Here is a 23,114-nt window from a genome sequence, read left to right as displayed (position 1 = left end):
AGACAGTGTTTTTTTTGTTATTTAAAGAGCGTGTTAGTAATATGAGCATATAGTCAGGTCCACAATGCACAAACATGCCAAATATTATAAATAAAAGAATTACAGTGTAAAAGATTAATATTGTGTACATAAAGATATGGTGGAATCCGGCTTGTCCCGTTGATGGTCTGCTTGCTGCTTTAACCTCGTGCATGAGCAGATCCGTTTCCTCTTTTGAGACGCGTTCAGTCTTTCCACTATCAAATTCCATCATGTAAATAGCGAATCCGCCACATAAGTCCTTACAAGATCAGGGGAACGCAAGACAGTAATCATAACAAGTTTCTTTTGTTGAACACAAAAGAAGATATTTTGAAGAATGTCGGTAACTAGACAGTTGTTGATAGCCATTTTTTTTTTCCTACTATGGAAGTCAGTGGCTATTATCAACGGTCTGGTTACCGACATTATTCAAAATATCATCTTTTATATAATAATAATAATAACCTTTATTGTATTAAAGGCTCAATCAACAGGGACTTTTATTATGAAAGCGGAGTCGTATTAACATTCCTGTAGTGAGCATTGTAGTTAGTTGAGCTGCCGCTATCTGCTGTGTCTTTGTGAGCTGTCAGTAAACTTTAGTAAATATAGGAAACATTCCAACAACGTCATATCTTCTGTTACTCACATACGGAGCAGAAACAACACAACCTCTCTGTATGTTTCAGGCCTTCCTTTAGGTCTCTCCAGCGCTGGAAAGCTTTTCTAATATTTACCCTTTGACGTATACATTCACACCAGTGTGATCAGTCTTGGCTTGTCCCTGAAGCGTACGATCACACCGGATCGTGATTAGAACCTTCAGTGCATCACGTGATCAACTGTTAAATTAAAATGTGCTTTCGCGCTTTGGCTGGAGCTGAGCCAGAGACGGACGCGCTCAGCGCATGACATATATCACAACTATTCCGTGTTTTCAGCCACATAATGTTTTATTTTAGGTTTCAGCAATGTCCTACTACTAAGTACTAGCAAAACAATATAAGTATAGCTTGTAAAAAAAGACACTTATTTCTGTGGAAGCGGATGTGATGATCCTTTCTATTATAATTAGATGACGTTTCATTCATATCAGATACATATTGTATAGGTAACTATATAGTTTACTCTATTCTTCTCCGAGTTCATCTGCCCCTTACTTTCATGTATTTCGGGAGAAACTGATGAATTTACGTGTTGTAAATCTGACAGATCCGATTCTCTGAATTGTGACACAAACTAACATGGCGGCACTCATCGCACATTATAGATCAGCTAATATTATCATTATAACGTTTTTTAAAATAACAAAATACATTCACTTACACATATTTGAGAATCAGAATATCAAATAGTTCATGATATAGTTGGTCAGTTTGTGAATATTTGAATAAAAAAAGGAAAAACTAAATAAAAGCGATACATCTTTCATACAGCACTATTGTGGCTGCGGTGTATCACGTGACAACCATGACGTGTCGCCATGGAAATAATAAGGTGATATGTTCTAAAATAACGGTCGCCTTAAACTCATGCCAGGGGCTCAGCTAGAATATTTTAATTTGATTCATTTTCCAGTGATATTCATCTGAGCTTTTGTAATGTTTCTCAGCCTTATCTTTTTCTACAGTTCAAATCTTCCTCTTGCTCACCCTCTCTCCTCCCCCATCATTAATAGACATGCCCCCTACTGCACTCTCTCTTCTCCATATCATTATTGGACATGCCCCCTACTACTGATTTGCTCACTCTCTCTTCTCCACATCATTATTGGACACGCCCCCTACTACTGATTGGCTACAAGTGTGTTGTGCTGCTCAGTCCAATCCACTCACAACAGTTTTCTCAGAAATCTCTTACTGCAAATTTAAGGGCTGCCAACTTTCTAGAAATCAAATACCCAAAAAAAGTAAAGGATGTGGATTACTGTATTACTGCAGATTTTTCATGTGAATATAATGATATATGCATATTTTGGGCCAGATTTACTAATAGCTTGCACCAGCACAAACCCTCTTTTGGCACTAAAAACTACTGTCAGGATTTACTAAAGACACGCAGTGAAAAATTTGCACTAAAAAGGCGTCAAGACTTACCTTTTTTCACATATATTTGTTGGAGTTTCCGTTTCAGATGCAAAATTTATGGGAAGAGAGTATTTAAATGAATCATGCAAGGTGATTTACTAAGGCACTAGTCAATTTACTGGTATTTACGCCATCATTTACCGCCCTAAAAAAGCACATCTTAAACCAGACGCCATTTGTTCTTGGTAGATTGTGTTGCTCCTTATGGAAATGACCCAGCCACATCTTGTGTTCTTTATGTGTGCATTGCCAGTAGATCACATGCTGAACTTTCCACTCCCATCCGCGTTTTTATGGTTTTGGGCTCTCACGCCAATTTGCTCTGTTTAGTAAATCTGGCCCACTGGAGTCACACGCAGACCTTTGAATATAGAGGGCTTTTTAATATATTGTTTCCTTTTTTCTATATTTTGTGGTAAATGCAAAATAATTGATAGATAAATTGATCTACATTTCATTATGTAGTAAAATATAAAATATTTTTCTTCTGGTCACATATATTTTTGGTTTCTAATTTTACTTATTTTTTAACAGACAAGTTTTACTTGTTTATTTAACAGACACGTTTGACCAGAAAATAGCAAAAACTCTACTATGCCATTCATTGTGATATGAACATATTCATATAAATAAAAATAAATATAGATGAATTTTTTTTTTACTTGGATACAACTGTTACATGAAAAGACTTTTACAAATAACATTCAAACCTTTTAAAAGGTGTTAGGGGATTTAAAGTTAAAGACCCAAGGACCAGATTTGATTAATTAAAGGGGTCATATAATGGTACATGCACTTTTACAAGTTGATTGTACTGAAATGTGTGTTAGCAGTGCCTGTACACAACCATCATAAAATGATAAAAATCCATCCAGTGTTTTTTTTTTTTTATCTCCTTATATATTTTCCCCCATCTCAAATCGAGCCGTTCCACCGTGTGAAGTCACACGGTCGGACGCCCCTCCCACGATTGTTAATTGACAGCAGCGTTTCGACACAGACCCGCCCTGAGCGAGCTGTCATCATAGTCCGTCATTGTTGATACGCTGGAGCAGAATGGTGTCTAAGCGATTGTGGTGTTCTGTTCTTGGGTGTAATAAGGAACACAGCTGTCATTTTGATGTTCCTAAATCCGGAGTCTGAGTTTTGTTTTCGAAGGGAATATTCCCCACGATCAACGTCAATGCTTTCATGTTTGCGAGAATCATTTCACCAGACTGCTTTATAAACGAGGGTCAATATTAAGCTGGTTTTGCTAAGAAACTGCTCCTGAAAAAAGGATCGGTACCAACTATTCGTGTTCCTGCTACACCTCCAGAAGAAGTGAGTGTAACGTTTTATTAACCTTGATGTTAATCTTTGCAAATCACTAGCACGCTTCATGATGAATGTGGCTAATAGTCCAGTCATTTTATGAAAAAAGGTTGAACAAATTGCAACAGAAGCAAACTGAACTGATTTTGTATCCTCAATATGTCCTGAGTAAGGGAAAAAAAGTCCAGAAGAATCCCATTAGGGGAAAGTTTCGAAAAAGACCCAAATATAGCCTATTCATACGCCTATGCATTTTTTTTCCTCACGTGAATAGGGTAAAAATTTTAACCTTTAGATATCACCATGAAATTTACTGAGTTGATTACTTGCATCAAGACAAACAAAAAATGTATTACACGTTTTTTGAAATTGTTTGTTAACATGTACAAACGGTGCATAATCTAATTATGTATGTGCTAATTTGCATAAATACCACAACAGTTCTAAACATTGGATATGTAGGGGATCTACAAATTTGTGATTAAAATTGTGAAGACTTTTATTTTGACGTTTGACACGGGCGCCGCCATTTTGGGTTATGACGAGTCGCACGTGGAAACAGTGGAGAAGAGCAGCGGCAAGCTGAAAAATGAATGTCGATCTCGGGTAGTCAGTCACGATAAAAAGTCGAGTTTAGACCCGCGACATATATAAGAGCTGTATGACGTTGCCTCAGAGTGTTTGTTTATGTGAACAAGGTTGTTGAAGTGAGTGTTAAAACAAGTTTTCTGCCGTTTTCGTGCGTGAAGCTGGGCAAAAGACCTGTTAGTTTCAGTAAGTTTCAGTCGCGTATGAGTTAAATACTCCCGTGTTTTATTTGTTTAAAACAGTTTTTGTTTCATTTGTTCAAACGAACTTGAAACAGTGAATGCTGCTGATCGTGTGAAGAGAAACGTTTGCTGAGTCGTCGGATAGGGTCGTGTGTTGTTCGTCTTCTCATTGCGTCTCAATCAGCTGGGATTGCGGCCTCGTTGAATCAAGCTGCCGTCGTCAGGATCGCGAGGACAATCGCTGAGGGTCAATGAGTGAAGAAACAGTACCCTGCCATCCATTGGTCATCATTCAGCGCCTCATCCACGAACCAAGAGTGGTGATGTACAATATTTCCTTATATTTCTACTGAACACTGGTAAGCAAACTATAATTTTCTGTCAGTGAGTCATCGGAACTGAACTGTTCAATCATGCAGTTATTTTTGCTGGAACTGTGATCAGTGAATTTTGCTGAAAAGGGATTCATAGACTTTCTTGTTCACGTAAACTGAACCTTTTGGCCGTGAACTCATAAATGGACTGAGTATAACTTTTTCCTTTATTTTCCTGGATTTTTGAATTGGATCTTGGAACCGAATTGAAGTGAACTTAAAGTGAATCAAGTCAACTTTATTTGAAAGGTTGAGTAACTGAAGTGAACGTCTGTGAAACGTTTCAGTCTACTTACTAAAAGTGAAACTAATTGTTATTTTGTTGAGATTGACCTGAAACCGACACAAATTTGTTGATTTTTCTTTTTATTATTTTCCACATTTTTATTTCACTTTGATTGGTCTGAAATTGTTTTACACTTCCTGTGAAAACAAAGAAAACAGAATAATTTCAATTCATGCAGTAAAAATAAATGTTATTTTTGTTTATTAAGCTAAAACTGTTTATGCTAATTTTGAGTCACTTATGCTAAGGAGTGGGGGCGTCTTACCTATCCTGTTAGATCCGGGGAGGGTGGGTTTTGCAATCAATTAGGTTTAATTCCTGAGTTGTCTACATACACACACTTCAGGTGGCTGCCGTGTATTAAGTAAATCCTGAAGCCCACCTCGCCTATTCTTGAGCATTACACATTGCAACACGATAGGCACCACACACAACAAGACTAACAACAGTTGTACAAAGACTAAAAGCATTGGGTGGGGGGACTAGGATCCTGTTGCTCACTCAGTCTTCCTTAGCATAGTGCTGAATATTTCCCCCCACAAGGCGGTGGCATATTTCCCTCCGCCACAGATATAGCCAGGTGAAAATATCTTGTTGAATCTTGTTGACAGATAACAGTAAAATACTTAATGTTAAGGTCTGAATGGAACCCATTTAGGCTACCCATGAGCATTAATACATAGAGGCAGGAAGAAGTACTTTAGAAACCAGCCTTTTATTTATTCATTATTATTGCAGAGATGGGGTTTGGGGATGGGTCTGTGGGATGTTGTGGCAATTTTCTCATTAAACAATCATCTCTGCATAAAAGACAGTCAGAAAACAAATGATCATTAAAGGGGTCATATAATGGTACATGCACTTTTACAAGTTGATTGCACTGAAATGTCTGTTGGCAGTGCCTGTACACAACCATCCTATCATGATTAAAATCCATCCAGTGGTTTTGTTTTAATCTCCTTATATGTTTGACCATCTATGAAATCAAGCCGTTCGATATTGTGACGTCATAAGATCGTACGCCCCTCCCGCGATTGTGATTGACAGCCGTGTTTCAACACAAGACCCGCCCTGAGCAAGCTGTGACAGCCGTCGTCATAGTAGTCCGCCATTGTTGATATGCTGGAGGAGAATGGCGTCTACGCGATTGTGGTGTTCTGTTCTTAGATGTAATAAGGAACACAGCAGTCATTTGGATGTTCCTAAATCTGAGCCGTTATAGATGCAGTGGCTGAGTTTTGTTTTTGAAGCGATATGCCCAAAGGATTGACGGGGGGATTCCCTCACGGGGATTCCCCACGATCGTCCATGCTTTCATGTTTACGCGAATCATTTCACACCAGACAGCTTTACAAACGAGAAAAAACGGATCGGTACCAACGTGTTCCTGCTGAACCTCCAGAAGATGTGAGTTTAATGTTTTATTAACCTTTATATTAGTATTTATATTAATCTTTGCGAAATTTGCAAACCTTGCTGCAGGCTTCACAATGAATGCGTCTAAGGTTTACACTCAGGGTACATTACGGCATGTTTTCTATGTACGACGTTCTCAATATAATTCATAATCCCACGTTTATAATGAACAACACGTGGTTATTGTGTTAAAAACGGTGTACCCACAGAACAGAGAGGCGGGGTGAGCAAAGCTCATTATCATTTAAAGACACATGCACTGAAACGGCGTGCTGAAAACAGAGCTGTTTTTGACCAGGTAAAATTAGTGTTTTCTTACAATACTAATGAGAATTTTTAATTAAAGTATATTACAAACTTTTAATTTAGACCCTAAAGAATCATATTAGCTTGTACAAAAATGGCATTATATGACCCCTTTAAAAGAATTTATTTCCCCTTGCAAGGAGGGCCCAGTTGCATACACAGAGGTAGATCGTACAGTATGTGACACAAGTGAGACCAAGAGAGAGAGACGGAGCTGTGTCTTATACTGTTATCTTCAAGGCTATTCCGCTCTACTCTTTGACCCTAGGGGTCAAAGCCCAGTCTCTCCTCCTGCCTCACAGGCGTCCACATCAGTCATTACAGTCAGAAGTCAGCACAAAGCAGCACACTTAGAAGTTAATCCTGTGTAATCAAGTAACATTATTATTATGTGTATAGGTAAAAGTCAAAAACTCCCACTACAATCCCCCCTTTTTATCATTCATTGATAAATTGATCAATCAAACACATAATACATACCACATACAATGTCAATAAATGTACCAAGTTTAAGTCATACATCACACTTATACCTTCATTTCTGATTTTCGTATAATTGATCACTCTACTTTAAACTTTTAGGAAAATCAAAATCTTTAACATGATTATAAAATCTATAAAATGATTATATATTGTTTAAGGAAAAGATTATACTTGAAAGGAAAGGAAATTATATGAAATAAGCTAAGGCTGTTTTTTGTAGGGATAGGCCCTCAAATTTATAGCAAGCAAATAAAAGGTTTATTCTAAGACCGGGCTAGATGAATAAGCACTGTTATTGCATCCCCAAACACTATAGGTCGGACCCTCCGTCATCCTATCATAAAGAAGATAAAGTTCGGTTATATTTAATAAAACAAGTCATCAATAAAGTAAAATCCCTCATTTTTTCAAACCCTGTCCTTGGATGCCATCTCGTGACACGGATGGCTACTGCTTCTGACCCTCATTACATATCATCGTTCTTTGAAATATGAAAACACAAAGAAAATCACACAATAATCAAAACAATAATGAAAAATAAAGATTAAAAATAAAACCAAACATGAAGAAAAACACTCTGGGTTTTATCTCAAAACATTTACCACATTTGACTATAGCTACCGCTATCTGTATCACAGTCACATTTCTCTTCCCCAGTTTCTGCTACCTTTGTCAGTTTAACTTCTGTCCCTGCACTTATCACTCTTTGTACTGAGCTTGACACACTCCTGGGTTTGCTGTAACTGCAGCCATACACTGAAGTCCACATCCATTGCTGCAGCATTTCTCATTGTTGGCACAGTCACTGTCATCGGCACACGACATGAAACGTATCCGGGCACAAATTCCTGGTTCATATTTTCTGCTTGGACACACTTCCATTTTTGATTCGCCTTCTTCTTTTGATTGTAGGTCTTACCCGACACTTTTGCCAGCTTCAGTCCGCCTTCAGCCTTCAACAGCCGCTCTGTGTCCTCAGCATGTAGCGCGTGTGACAGTGCAGTTGAAAGTCTGCCGTGTTTCCAGTTGACGTAATTGATTTTCACTGACCTGGAAATTTCGGGTCGGAGACCTGCCATAAAACAGCCGAGGAGATGGGATTCCCAAGATCGATTGATTGGCTCCTCGATACCGCTGTTCTGTCGAAATGTTTCAAACAGTCTGGCATAATATTCACCAACCTGATCGTCAGGCTTTTGACGGCAACAGCTTATCTTTTCAGTGTCCACACGTGCTGGAAACAAGTCTCTTATTGCCCGTGCAAGGCCCAGAACAGCTGCTCTGTAGTCCGTGTTGGATCTGTCATCCCAGTCAGCGTGCACGCGTCGTTGATCTTCAATGTCTATTCGACCTCTTATCAGCTGCCACTTCGCGGCCCCCATCTTCATGCCTACCAGTCTCTTAAGCTCTTGTGTGGTCGGACTGAATTCTTCACAGAATTTGATCAGTTCTTCAGCGAATCTGTCCCCTGCGTCCTCAGGGTTCGGGAGGTTTGCCATGCACTCCTTCAGATCTGCCCCATTCCACGGACGATGCACCATAATAGGCCCGGTTGGGCCCGCGACCTCGACCATGGGAACGGTGAAACTATATGGTTCGCTTTTCACGCTTGACCTGGTGACTATCTGCCTTCTTTGTTTGCTGACCTGTTCGTCGTTGTTCGGAGTGTCATAGATAGCGTCGTCCTCCGTGTCCTCTTCACTGTCAGTTTTTGCTGGCCTTGCCCGCTTGACTGACTTCTTTGGCTTTACAGGCTGTTTGGGCTTCTTCTCTGTCTTTGCTTTCTTCTTTCGTTCTTCTTTCGTTCTAGCTTTTTCTCACATTCATTCATTTTCTCCTCAGCCTCACACTTGCTTGCGCACACATGTCTGCTTTCAGGTGCCGCAGGCACAGATTTTTCACACACTCCATTCTGCTTTTCATCCACACACACTCCCTGCTTTTTCTGCATTCTACGTTCTCTTTTTGTAGCTTCCTCAAACCAACACTCCACTGTTGCTTCACAATTTTTACACACATGTTTGACACACGCACAACAACCCTGTTGTTCTTTATCCTGCTTATCAATTGACTCTTTTACCACCTTTAGTCTACTAGTGCTCAACGTTCCTTCTTTCGGAAAATCATGATATTTTATCAGATTTCCTATATCTTTAAAGCCCTTTTTTCCATGATTTTTCTTCATTGCACAGTACACTGGTGTACAGTATTTACTGTTGGATGTTCCCATAGTGGCTATTTTTTATGTCACTACTGCCTGTGGCTTTGATTCAGCGCGCTTAAACTGACTTTTCACCCAAAATCAGAAGGGTTCGAACTTAATTTCCGCTTACTCTCAATATATCTCTCTGGATTTTGTTCCAGCGATCAATTTTTTCAGCTCCTTGAATTAATTCTATATTCACGAGTACTCGGCTTCGGTCCGGACAATATCTTGACCCTTTGTGGTCTCACTTTCCGTGCCCTTTTTTAAAAGCCTCCTTTTCCTCGTACCACAGCTCTAGTTTCAATTCAAATACAGCCACTATGGTTCACCCATAAACATTTTCTTTTCTTTTTCCCCAAATTTTCAAAAGAAAATAAATTTTACTGTCTCTTACCAGAGATTTTCTGTCGCCACCTGAGTTCTTTTCCGAGTCCTCCGGTGGAAGTCCTCCCGGGCCTGAAGCGGTAAAGCTCTCCTTCTCTCAATGGTTTTCGAGGTGAGACTGAAGCCTGTTGCATCAGGGCGTACCTTCCACCTTCCGCTGGTCAGGTCCGAAAGCCATCCACGGAAGACTCGTCCCATTCACTGACACCAAAATTGTTGTGGCAATTTTCTCATTAAACAATCATCTCTGCATAAAAGACAGTCAGAAAACAAATGATCATTAAAATAATTTATTTCCCCTTGCAAGGAGGGCCCAGTTGCATACACAGAGGTAGATCGTACAGTCTGTGACACAAGTGAGACCAAGAGAGAGAGACGGAGCTGTGTCTTATACTGTTATCTTCAAGGCTATTCCGCTCTACTCTTTGACCCTAGGGGTCAAAGCCCAGTCTCTCCTCCTGCCTCACAGGCGTCCACATCAGTCATTACATTCAGAAGTCAGCACAAAGCAGCACACTTAGAAGTTAATCCTGTGTAATCAAGTAACATTATTATTATGTGTATAGGTAAAAGTCAAAAACTCCCACTACAGGGACTGTGTCTGGGGATTCACTTTTTATTTTGCCTACCTTTTGTCTTCTGCATTCTCCTTACCATTGTACCACTGGACTCGTCCCCCAGAAACAGTCCCACTGACCCAGCCCCAAACCCCATCTCTGCAATAATAATGAATAAAGGCTGGTTTCTAAAGTTTTTTAGGGTTCCAATGACCCTTGTGACCTATAGTCATCATGGTGAACTAGAAGAACAGATATATGTTTTAACACGTTGAAGACCTTTCTCAAACAAAACGAGTCCACATTTCATTTCTGGAAGCTGGGCTAAATGAACAAGCACTGTTACTGCATTCCTGGCATGAGCCAGACCCTCAGTCACCTCTCAGATATCAAATACAGACATTAGAGAATACATCAAAGAACATTATCGTTAATCACACTGGTAACTTCTATAGCAAAGTAAAATCTCATAAGCTTAGAGAAGTCATTCAACTCATGTGACATTTAGAAGGAAAAATATTGATTAATACCTTGATTATATAATCACTCATTAGCTATATTGTTCATTGAAGCAGCAGGAGATTTGAGTATCCACCCCTCTTCAAAGGTGACAAATATTAATCTCATCATGGCTGCGGATGTTTCTATTGAAAACACAGTTAAAAAGTTCTAAGAAGACGTTGACCACTGGAGTGGAAAAGACGTTGTGTGAAATGCGGGGGAAAAAAATTGACCACAGTCACACCATTGCAGAAATAAATGTGTTAACTTTAGTCCCTTCTGTTTATATTCCACTCTGCTCTTAGTTTGATCTTTATCTCTCATCATGACTATTTTAACACATTTGTTGCATACACCCATCTGAATGCATTTACATCAACAAAACATGTATTTTGTGCAAATACAGTTGCGACGGATCAATTGATGAGAGCAGATGAGAGAGAAAAACTGTTAGTGCAGAGACACTTTAACCAGACTGCAGTTTAATGTGCTTCTGATAAATAAATGCTGACAAGCATCTTTCACGAAAATGAAGCTGTCAGGAGCTAAAAAACTGCAGTAACTTCTGCTTTTATGCATGTGAATGTGTGAGAGAGATGAAGTGTGAAAACTAGAGCAGAAACTGACCAATGCATAGTTTGTTTTTATACTGAAAAATGAGGTTTGAATTAGCTTCTTTTAAACCTTTTGATGATTATAGAACTGTTCTTTAAAAAAAATCTTTCAAACATGAGTTATGTGCATTTTGTTCCTTTTATAATTCCTGTAAGTGATTTATGATGTGTTTATTGTAATCCTGAATGCACTGTGTGATTTATAGACAAAAGGTCAAACATCACAGAGAGTCAAACATCATGGAATATTAAACTGCTTCTTATCAGGGGGTTATGACAAATCTACATGTCAGAATATTTATTTTATTTTATTATATCCTGCTCACTTTACGACTAAAAATATTTGTTGCAAAATGCTGAACGCATTTACACATTTTGATATAAAGTGTATTTATTAAATGTTTAATTTAGTTTTCCACTGCAATAGTATATAAACTGATAAAGTTTAGTAGACTGATTTCAGATGATTATTGAGTTTCCAGCAAGAGATTTCCTGCCAGACCTGTTTCTCCATTATAAGTTAAGTGAGTCAGATCACTGACACTGTTTTGTTCTGCAAATGGCTTTCGGAGCCCAAATGGCTCTTGGAGCCCCAGCCCCCTTGAATCGTTAGGCTGATTGGATTAGCAATGCACTGTTATGCTGATTGAATTAGGATTGGCCAGACCCTCAGTCTAGGGTGTGTTGCCTAAACCTGTATACTCATTTGCATGCTTTGTTTGGATTTGTCTCCACCTATTTCAGTCCCTCCTCCTTGTAAATGTATAAAAAACTATACTGTATAGAACTAAGTTAGACTGTTGGAAGAACTGCAGCAACGTACAGCGAAGTCCTCAATAAAGAATAACTTCTGCTTGAACGTGATCCCAATGTCTCCTGGTCTTGCTTTGATGAAGGAATACAAGTTTTCAACAATTTTGCTTCGATGAAGGAATAAAGTTTCCAACAAGATCTATGTTTTGGATAAGCCACAGCTGCCAGTGACTTGGGTAACAAATAGTTATGTGTCTGATTGTCTCAGTCGTTCCATAAAGATTTGAGTGACTAATCAAAGTATTTACTAAGTATTGTTCCCAATAAGATTGCCCGCGAGCTTCTCCTCCTGTCCATACAGTAATTTCTCTACTGTGCAACAGAGAGTCGCGGGGTTATGATGCAATCGTTAGCCTATTTTTACAAAAACTGCATCTACGGGGCCATAATGTAAGATACAAGGTAATGGAGCCTTTTATACATTGTGATGTTTCTTTAGAAATAAACAATGGACAAATGGAGTCTTTAAACGCCTCAGATGTAAAGTTATTTGCTGTCAAAGTGACGCCAAAATGTATGGGAGTCAATGGAATGCTAACAGCAGGTGATGGTCTGCTAATCAATGGATGCCCCCATAGAAGGTACGCTTTCCGGGTGCTGATTCTGTTGCCAGTTGAGCCAATTGTATTAAGTATTTTCCTAACATTCATTATGTATTTTTAATGCATTTTTGACTCTTGAGCATTTTATGTTTTGTATTGATTATCCTCAAATTGTCTGATTATGTAATTATACATTTTGATGTGATTAATAATAAATTATTACGCTTAAATTTATTCTGAGCTTGCCTAAAATTACTATCTTATTGTAGATTACATTAAGTCCATGTTTTGAAAAATCTGTGACCAGGTTAGTAACATACTAAAGTCCAGCATGGGTCAAGCCAACTGAGTTCTGCCTAACAACTTGGCTTTAGTTATACTTAAAGTTGTAGCAGAAGTGGCAATAGTCTTTTCATCCCTTTGATGTTTCCTTTGAGCCTGCAACTTATCTTAAAATAATTCAACAGAATACAAAAAATAAAATAATTCATTATATTTATTGATTGACTGATTATTATTAGTAAGGCAGAATGTTTTGTATTGTAAAAAGTGATATACAAACATAAAAGTTATGGGGAGAAAAAACTAAAATATATGCTATTTAAATTTAAAGGAGAATTTACATTTGATAAAATGAATTAATAATCACTATTTATGAATGCTATTTACTCAAATAAAATGTCATTCAAGAACATCTCCACTTTCCTGAGTATCTGATTAATCAGAGTTTGATGGTGACATTTGCTCTCTCTTCTTCTGTTGAAGACTTCTGGATCTGAATTCATAAACCAGAACAGCAACAGTAGCCACGCCCATCAGAGCAGAGAGAGCCAATCGGATCACAACTTCAGTGAAACCACAACAGTGGATACTGGCGTCTGAAAGAAGAAATTAACAACTTAAAAACAGAAATATAATTTATTTATTTGGTAGAAAAAATATAGGTCCGCTGACAAACCTGCACACGTGTGACAGAGTTGAGTGATGTTGGGATGTGTGGTCTGGTTGCTGATGGGATTGTTCAGCACACAGCTGTAGGTGTTTTTATCCTGATATTCCACCTCCAGAGGTAGAGAGAGACTGATGCTGAGATCATACACACTGATGCTGGACAATACACTGATTCCTTTGTACCAGGAGAGAGTCACATGACTCACATTCACCACTGAACACAGCAGTGAACAATTCTGGAACAGTCTGAGAACAGAACAGTCTCTGCTGATGACAGGAACTGGCAGATGAACTGCAAAATATTCAAGAATAAATCTAATTCAGTAAAAAAGCATGCTGTGATATTTGTCACTTCATTGATATTTAAAACTGATTTAGTGTATTTTAAGACTGGAGAAACTGGAAGAACTGGCTACTCTCTGAGAAAACAAAGGGAATTAACATTTGAACTTTCTCTTGTGAAATTAGCTTCACCATTCCAAGATGAAATCACACTGAGTCAATCACCTCAGTATTGTACTAACCTACATCTCTTCTCTCTCTCTTGCTGAAATCACCTGAGATTCACCCAAAAATCTGTATAGTTTAATGTGAACAATTATCATACAACACTATTGGTATCATTTAAAATTGTCTCGTCTCCACAAAAGTAAAACAAAAGTTAATAAAGTTTTTAAGAGATATCTTACTTACAGAGGAGGGTGGGTCTTTCATGCAAATAGCATCCTGCCCTCAAAAAGTGTAAACTCTGGAGATCGTGATCAATGCAAATTCCCATTGTTAGCACATGTATTCATTCAAAAGAGGTTTCTGTCTTGGTCTGAGTTAAAGAAATGACTCAAGATGCTCAGGGCGATTTGTAAGGAGATCAGCTCGTAATGCTGAATGTCTTTCAGACACTCGGCATTATGTATACTATTTTCCTGAGTCAGATATACATATTTTACCTCAGAACATTTGATGTTTTGTATTGATTATCCTTTAATTGATTCTGCAATTGGCATGATACAATTACCTGACATAATAGTTACATTTGATTTTATTCTGACTTACTCTGAAAATATTGATTCTAGCAGATTAAGTTGCATCCATTGTTACCGTAAATAAATATGCATCATATTAGTAACAAACTGGAGTCCAGTTTTGAGTGGAGCATAGGGCACACCAACTGCGATTTTAGAGATCTAAGATGGCACTAGTTCAAGTGTACCTAGACTGTAAAGACGAAAAAAGGAATTTCCGTTTAGGACAACAAAATGTTGATTGACAATACCTTTTATGTGCCTTACCTCTGTTTTAATGTAATGTTACTCTAATTTAGTGTACGTGGGAAACCATGGCATGAGCAAACCAAAGCTACTACTGTAGCTTAATATTGGTTGATCAGCATATATCTGTTGTAGTGGTCATGACCTCTGACTAGAGATAGTGTTACTTTAATTCAAGTGTAAACAGATCCATGGAAATTATGCAAAATACTTTTAGATAGAGCGAGTGTGAAGGCGGCCTTCTAAACAGAATAGTCAATTACCGAGACTATAGGCGAGTCTGACCCTGCTGACCCAATGAGCATTTCACTGTCCAATGGTCATGCCTTAACTGCAATCTCTAGTATTGCATTAGTATTGTATCCTTCTCATGGGCATTTAATAATTTTTAACTTTTCAGTCTTAGTTAAATCTCTTTTTTTGCTTATTTTATCTGTAAAAGAAACCTTGCCTAATAATTCTGCACACCTGAATATAAGGTGTTTTTCATTTCCAGCCTTCATGAACAATTATATATCACTTATACATGATTAAATACAAAATTAATAGTAGTTATTAAGATTAATATGGTTTGGAATTGGCAAAATGTGCCTGGGAATAAAATATGATCAGAAAACCAAAGTGCCTAATAATTCTGCACACACTGTATATATATATATATATATATATATATATATATGTATATATATATATATATATATATATATATATATATATATATATATATATATATGTGTGTGTGTGTGACTGTGTGTTTGTGTGGATGGAATCACACTGAGAGCAGGTGGATGGTCACTCAAGGTCTCTTTACTGAGCCTGGGACAAACAGGACCAAAAGCTGGTTAAAGGACAGTGCATCCACGCATCAATTTTGCTCATAGATCTTAACCCTTTCATGCATGAATTATGATTACCTCAGTCATGATTTTTTTTCCTATGTGTTTTTTATGTGTTTTTATTGCTCTTAGGGCATGAAAAACAAGATTTGATTTTTATTTATTTATTTTTTACAAATTTTTCAAAGAGATCTTCAGATGTCCACTTGAGTGGACAGCATGCGGTTGGTTTAAACTGAAGATATACTATATTAAATATAAGACAATAATCAAACAGATAAAGTATGTGAATTTAACAAACTAATCAATACAATTATATCAAATCATGTGAAAACTATAAAATATATACAAAAAATATAAATGTGAAATATTGCAAAGGCTGCATACAACTTCATACAAGTTGCACATCGCGTATCTATGATATCAGAACATGTCAACACGAGGACGTGATTCCATCAGAATTTTCTACAGTCTGTCAAGCTACAACTGTGGAAACCACTCAGATGCTCCCTCCAGTGCACCAGAGTATGGAGATTTACCCTTATTAGCTGATAATTCTGATTATGTTCAAGATGGACATGCACATTTCTATCATAGCCCTCCTCTGAGAAGACCTAGTGATACGTTTTTTCAGTCTCATCTGAAATGATCAGTGTTGGGGGCATGCATAACCCATTCAGATTACTTTTTTGATGTTATGAGTAAGGAAACGCATTGCAAGTAACATGCATTTCGTAATCAGTTTTGTTTTAATGTTACGAGTAATGTATTGTAACATGCATTACCTAATCAGATTACTTTTTGATCTAACAAGTAATTAACTACAAGTAACATACATTACCTAATCAGATTACTTTTTTATGTAACGAGTAAAGAAATGCATTACAAGTAACATGCATTATGTAATCAGATTACTTTTTGATGTTATTAGTAAAAAAAACGCATTACAATAACATGCATTATAAAATCAGATTACTTTTTGATCTAACAAATAAAGTAATGCATTACAAGTGTCATACATTATGTAATCACATGACTTTTTTCGATTTCAATGAAAATTACATTCTAATAATACAAGTACATTTATTTACAGTAGAAAAAGTCAATGCATATTAAGTTTTCAAGTTTTAAATTTCAAAAACAATATTCACATTATAATTATGAATTGTAGCTGAAATATTGCAGTTGATGCATGACGTCCACTACAGTGGACATGTGATTAATCAGAGTTTTCTCTCAATCTAAAATCAAAACTTGGAAAATTTTACTGTGATATGACTCATTAGATATTGCTTGATGCTGCAATATTTTTTTTACCTACAAGAGTCTCCTAGGATAGAAGGAATGGGTGGATATTCTGGAGCAACTTGGCATGTCTGACGGACCCTTGGCCATCTTGGTTTGGAGGGGGAAAAAATCGAAACACAAAGGCTTGCCACTTGGTTGCAATTTATAGGATGATGCGCCAGGGTCCAATGAAGAGGTTGATGTGCAACTTTGCCATAAAAAAACGTGCAAATTCAAGAAAATGCTTTTGTGACCGTAAAAAAATGCTTAATTTCTAAGGCTATAAAAATGTTACAAAATGATCTATCAATGCATTTCCAGCAGATATTGAAATAATAAAGGGTCTCAATGAAATATGTGCAGTGTCACATGTTTACTGTTACTTTGTCACATGACCAGAGCTGTTTATTTACTGTTTGCACCAAGAGAAGAGGATGGCAGCAAGAAAGCTCCCAAAGAAAAGGGTGGTAAAGTATGTTAACATAAAGATAGGACATAGATTTTTGGTACACATCATGTTTAAGGTGTCTAGTATTGATATATGCATTTGCAATTACTCAACTTTGTTTAATGTGGTGGTCATAGAACTCACAAACATGTCAACGGCAACAATAGTGACCGGTGGGATAACCCATTGTATCTACATACTAATACACATAGGCTAACTGTTCTACCTTACTATCTACCTAATTTTACACACAGACACACACACACACACACGGTCACGTCTCTTCTGATGTCTGATCTCCACACACAAACACACACACACACACACACACACACACACACACACACACACGGTCACGTCTCCTCTGATGTCTGATCTCCACACACACACAGTCACACACACACACACACACACACACACACACAAACACACACAGTCACGTCTTCTCTGATGTCTGATTTCCACACACACACAGAGAAACACACACAGAAACACACACACACACACAAACACACATACACAAACACACACACACACACACTCACACATGGTCACGTCTCCTCTGATGTCTGATCTCCCCACACACACACACTCACACACAGACACACAAAAACACACCAAAAAAAACCACACACACACACACACGCACAAAAACACACACAAACACACTGCATAGGTCAAATAGACCTATATTAAATCTATACAATGGTTGATACAACACAGTATCCCACCGGTCACAATTGTGACCGATCATAAAACACACTTTTTCACACACTTTTCCATGAAAATCTCTAAAAATTATGACTGATTGTTTCAAAGGGATACTAATGACACATGATTTGGATATTTTTGTGCCTGGGAAAAATTTGGGATTAAATGGGTTAATAGCTGTCCACTGTAGTGACCACTATGCGTGAAAGGGTTAAATGAAATCAACAGAGATTCGAAGTTCACAAAGGCAGGTTAACACACACACACACACACACACACACACTCATCACATTTCATCATCGCAAATAACACATTTGACTCGACTGACAGGCACATGAAGTAAACTTGTGTGTAGTTTAGTCCAACCTTACACTTGAAAACAATCTAAACTTACACTTGAAAACAATCTAAACTCAGTTTTATGACGCAGCGCTTATTGATGCGACTTACCAGCAGGGAGAGATGTGAAGCTCTGCTGGTGGTGACGTAGCTCCGCCCTTAATATCACGCACGCAAATACAAGGGACGCAACAGCCAATGTCGAGTTTTCCCAATTAATGCATGAATTTAACAGCATTATTTAAACTCTGTTACACACACACACACACACACACACACACACACACACACACACACACACAAATACATGTTATATATAAGCAGGGTACTCAAGTACTCACCATAGATGGTAAGATTGAATGTGTTGAGCGGCGTCTCTGATCTGGTGCTGGTGACTCTATAAAGTCCAGAGTCTGTGGTTCTGGTGTTTGTGATGGTCAGAGATCCAGTCTTCTCATCCAGCTTCAGTCTGTCTCTGAATCTCTCATCAGGAAACTCTCTCTTATTCTTCTGTCTGTTGATTTTAGCTATGAGACTGTTGTTGTGTCCAAAACTCCACATTTTCAGATCATCTGTCTGTATTTCAGTTTCACCAGAGTTTAGAGTGACAGATTCTCCCTCAGTCACTGACACTGACTTCACTGCATCAACACCAAACACTCCTGAACAACAAACAGACACAGTTACTACATTTGGAGTTTTTGTCATTTTGGAATTGTTCACTTCACTATGCAATGCAAGTTTAGTCTAATAAAACTTGAAAAATATTAGAGGCAAAATGAATAATGGAAACAGTAAAGAGCAGAATGATGTGCAGGTGAACACAAATGATGATGAGAAAGGCATAAAAATACTTACCAGCCAGATTCAATGAGGACAAAAAGAAGAAAATAATCATAACGAACATTTTCTTTGTGGTTTAACAACAGAAATATTATAATGATCAGTCCTGGAACTCTTGAAGAATTGTGCAATTGTGCAAGTATTTTTTCAAATACTTTCTTGAAAAAATAAAGTATTTGAGTATATTAGTCTGGTAACTCTTTACAATAATGTTCATTAGTTAACATTAGTTAACTACCTAAGTTAACATGAACTAAGAATGAACAATACTTATCAGCATTTATTAATCATAATTAATATTATTTTCAACATTTACTAATACGTTATTAAAATCAAAGGTTGTATTTGTTAACATTAGTTAATGTACTGTGAACTAACATGAACAAACAATGAACAGCTGTATTTTTATTAACAAACATTAATAAAAATAAATTAATAGGTTAATAAAATACTGTAACAAATGTATTGCTTATTGTTAGTTCATGTTAATTAATTCATTAACTAATGCTGACTAATGAACCTTATTGTAAAGTGTAACCATTAGTCTGATACAACTGGAAAATATTAGAAGCAAAATGGATGATGGAAATAATAAATAACAGAATTATGTGAACAATGGTAATATAAATATAATATAAATATAACTGTAGCCATATAAATACTCACCAGTCAGACTCCATGAGAACAAAAATAAGAAAATAAACATTTTCTTCAGCAGTTCACAAAGCAGTTTCACAACAGAACAGTGATAGCAAATGTTGAAGGTGCTGGTCTGTTGTAAAATGGTTTAGTTAAACTCTGCAGTCAGTCTGATTAAACCCCAGTAGCACCGCCTACACGGACAGACCTTTTATTTCAGTAATTATTTAAGTTTAAGAACAGTTGATACTGACTTATGTCCTGCCGACTTAATAATTGAAATTTTTCTTTCTTTCTCTTAAACAGAATTAGTCTATTATTTCATTCCTTAATGTCTATATTGATGCATACCATTGAAGTTATGGGTGCAAAAAAATCCCTGAATAGGGAGTTCTCGATTTTATATTAATAACATGACAAATTTAAGAATTATCAGGAATTATATTTTTGATTATCAGCATGATTGTAAATGTGATGTAATTTTATTTTATAACAGTACGATAAACAAGAAGTTAATAACCTCACATTTTAAACACATATTGTCTGTTTTTGTTCCTTTTAACAAAAATAGCTCAAAACAAAGCAAGAGCAACAGAGTAAATACTCCAGAAAAAAATAAATAAAACTTTTCTACCAAAATAAAAGCACTGAGGTTTAGCTTTTGAAAATATATAATATAATATAATATAATATAATATAATATAATATAATATAATATAATATAATATAATATAATATATTATAATATAATATAATGACTTGGTAGTTTGTTCTGTGTTTAGTGTGCATGTTCTCTGTATTGATGTGATGTGGATGGACTCAGTTCAGTTTGTGAATTATTTAAGAGCCACTAGCATAGAGGTTCATATTTGTTTTAATAAAGGGATATGTTTAAATGATGTTTTCAGAAAGAGTTCACATTCTATTCTTTCTTTATATCAAGCAGTGTGATTTTGAGAAGTCATATTCAGTCTCTGAAGGGAGGTGCTACTGGAGGTGTTTAATCAGACTGACTGCAGAGTTTCACTAAACCACTTTACAACACACCAGCAGCTTCAACCTTCAACATTTGCTATCACTGTTCTGTGGTGAAACTGCTTTGTGAACTGCTGAAGAAAATGACTTTCTTCTTTTTGTTCTCATGGAGTCTGACTGGTGAGTATTTGTATGGCTAGTTATATTTATATTACATTTATATTACCATTTGTTCACATAATTCTGTTATTTATTATTTACATCATCCATTTTGCTTCTAATATTTTCCAGTTGTATCAGACTAATGGTTACACTTTACAATAAGGTTCATTAGTCAGCATTAGTTAATGTATTAATTAACATGAACTAACAATGAGCAATACATTTGTTACAGTATTTATTAATCTATTCATTTATTTGTATTAATGTTTGGTAATAAAAATACATCTGTTCATTGTTTGTTCATGTTAGTTCACAGTACATTAACTAATGTTAACAAATACAACCTTTGATTTTAATAACGTATTATTAAATGTTGAAAATAATATTAATTATGATTAATAAATGCTGAAGAAGTATTGTTCATTCTTAGTTCATGTTAACTTAGGTAGTTAACTAATGTTAACTAATGAACATTATTGTAAAGAGTTACCAGACTAATATACTCTAATACTTGTGTGTGTTTATTCTGCGGTCCCTCTCAATAAATATATGTTGAAATTAGTGCAAAGTGAAGAATTGTTTTTCGAAATTACTAAAACTCCAAAATTACTAAAAGGTCATTAATTAAGTTAACATGTCTGTTTGTTGTTCAGGAGTGTTTGGTGTTGATGCAGTGAAGTCAGTGTCAGTGACTGAGGGAGAATCTGTCACTCTAAACTCTGGTGAAACTGAAATACAGACAGATGATCTGAAAATGTGGAGTTTTGGACACAACAACAGTCTCATAGCTAAAATCAACAGACAGAAGAATAAGAGAGAGTTTCCTGATGAGAGATTCAGAGACAGACTGAAGCTGGATGAGAAGACTGGATCTCTGACCATCACAAACACCAGAACCACAGACTCTGGACTTTATACAGTCACCAGCACCAGATCAGAGACGCCGCTCAACACATTCAATCTTACCGTCTATGGTGAGTAGAGAATTACTTGTGTATGTAATGTGTGTGTGTGTGTGTGTGTGTGTGTGTGTGTGTGTGTGTGTGTGTGTGTGTGTGTGTGTGTGTGTCAGTGACCGTGACATGACTGTCAAAATTACTGAGATTATAAAATGATAGACAATTATGTGATGATACAGAATTAGAGCTGTGTATCACCAATAATCTGCCAACAGTATTATCATACTGGGGTTTACAATATATTGCGAAACTGTAAGAAAGGCGATATATTGCGATATTTCTTATTTTGCTTTTTTTTGGAAGAGGATCTAATTTTAGAAAAACTGTCATTAAGAACACATATGCATAAAACCTGAGCAAAAACTTTATTGAATTTGAACAAAACAGTGTCATTTGCATTTATAAAAACAAATTAAATACTTAGTCGACATTTTATAACATTTGTTTCTCTGCTACTTTAATTACATTAATTCAATTTTAAATATCAATGAATTGACATATTTCACAGCACTCTATTGTGAATTATATTTGTTCTCTGTTTTCCAGCTCCTTTGCCTGTTCCTGTCATCATCAGTAACTCTTCACAAAATACTTCTTCATCATCATCATCATCTTGTTCATTGGTGTGTTCAGTTGTGAATGTGAGTCATGTGACTCTCTCCTGGTACAAAGGGAACAGTGTGTTCTCCAGCGTGAGTGTGTCTGATCTCAGGAGCCTGTCTGATCTCTCTCTACATCTGGAGTGTCTGGATGCCTCGTATAGTTGTGTGGTGAACAATCCCATCAGCAACCAGACTCTACATCTCAACAACACTCAACTCTGTCAGCCATGTTCAGCAGGTATCTGTTATGATATTTTGTGTTTATGTACACATTCACTCACACTAATGACTCTCTTCTTCTCCTCCTCCAGTCTCAGTCTCTCTGATAGTGTCGATCTCTGCTGTTGCTGCTGGATCTCTGATGATTGCTACTGCAGTCGGGATCTTCTGTATCTGCAGGAAACACAGAAAAACTGACAG

General features: G+C 36.8%; 3 protein-coding genes across 3 annotated transcripts in view; all 3 read right to left on the bottom strand.

Moving 5' to 3' along the window:
• LOC307169806 (muscle M-line assembly protein unc-89) overlaps positions 1–23,114 on the bottom strand; it is a 536,691-nt gene that overhangs the window by 265,146 nt on the left and 248,431 nt on the right. The gene's annotated exons all lie outside the window — the stretch shown is intronic.
• LOC307170518 (uncharacterized protein) lies at positions 13,392–19,412 on the bottom strand (the record flags this gene model as incomplete). Its single annotated transcript, XM_079891638.1, has 5 exons — positions 13,392–13,552; positions 13,633–13,917; positions 18,856–18,911; positions 19,011–19,176; positions 19,373–19,412. The coding sequence occupies 5 exons, from the start codon at positions 19,410–19,412 to the stop codon at positions 13,392–13,394; spliced, it is 708 nt and encodes a 235-aa protein (XP_079747764.1).
• LOC307170517 (uncharacterized protein) overlaps positions 22,977–23,114 on the bottom strand; it is a gene marked incomplete at both ends in the record, with an annotated part of 22,323 nt that continues 22,185 nt past the window's right edge. The window contains one exon of the mRNA XM_079891637.1: positions 22,977–23,087. Within this exon, the coding sequence (XP_079747763.1) occupies positions 22,977–23,087 (111 nt within the window). The remainder of the gene's footprint in view (positions 23,088–23,114) is intronic.

The sequence above is a fragment of the Squalius cephalus genome (genome assembly GCF_949319135.1).
Source record: "Squalius cephalus genome assembly, chromosome: 13".
NCBI lineage: Eukaryota > Metazoa > Chordata > Actinopteri > Cypriniformes > Leuciscidae > Squalius > Squalius cephalus.
This window is presented reverse-complemented; position numbering and strand designations above follow the sequence as displayed.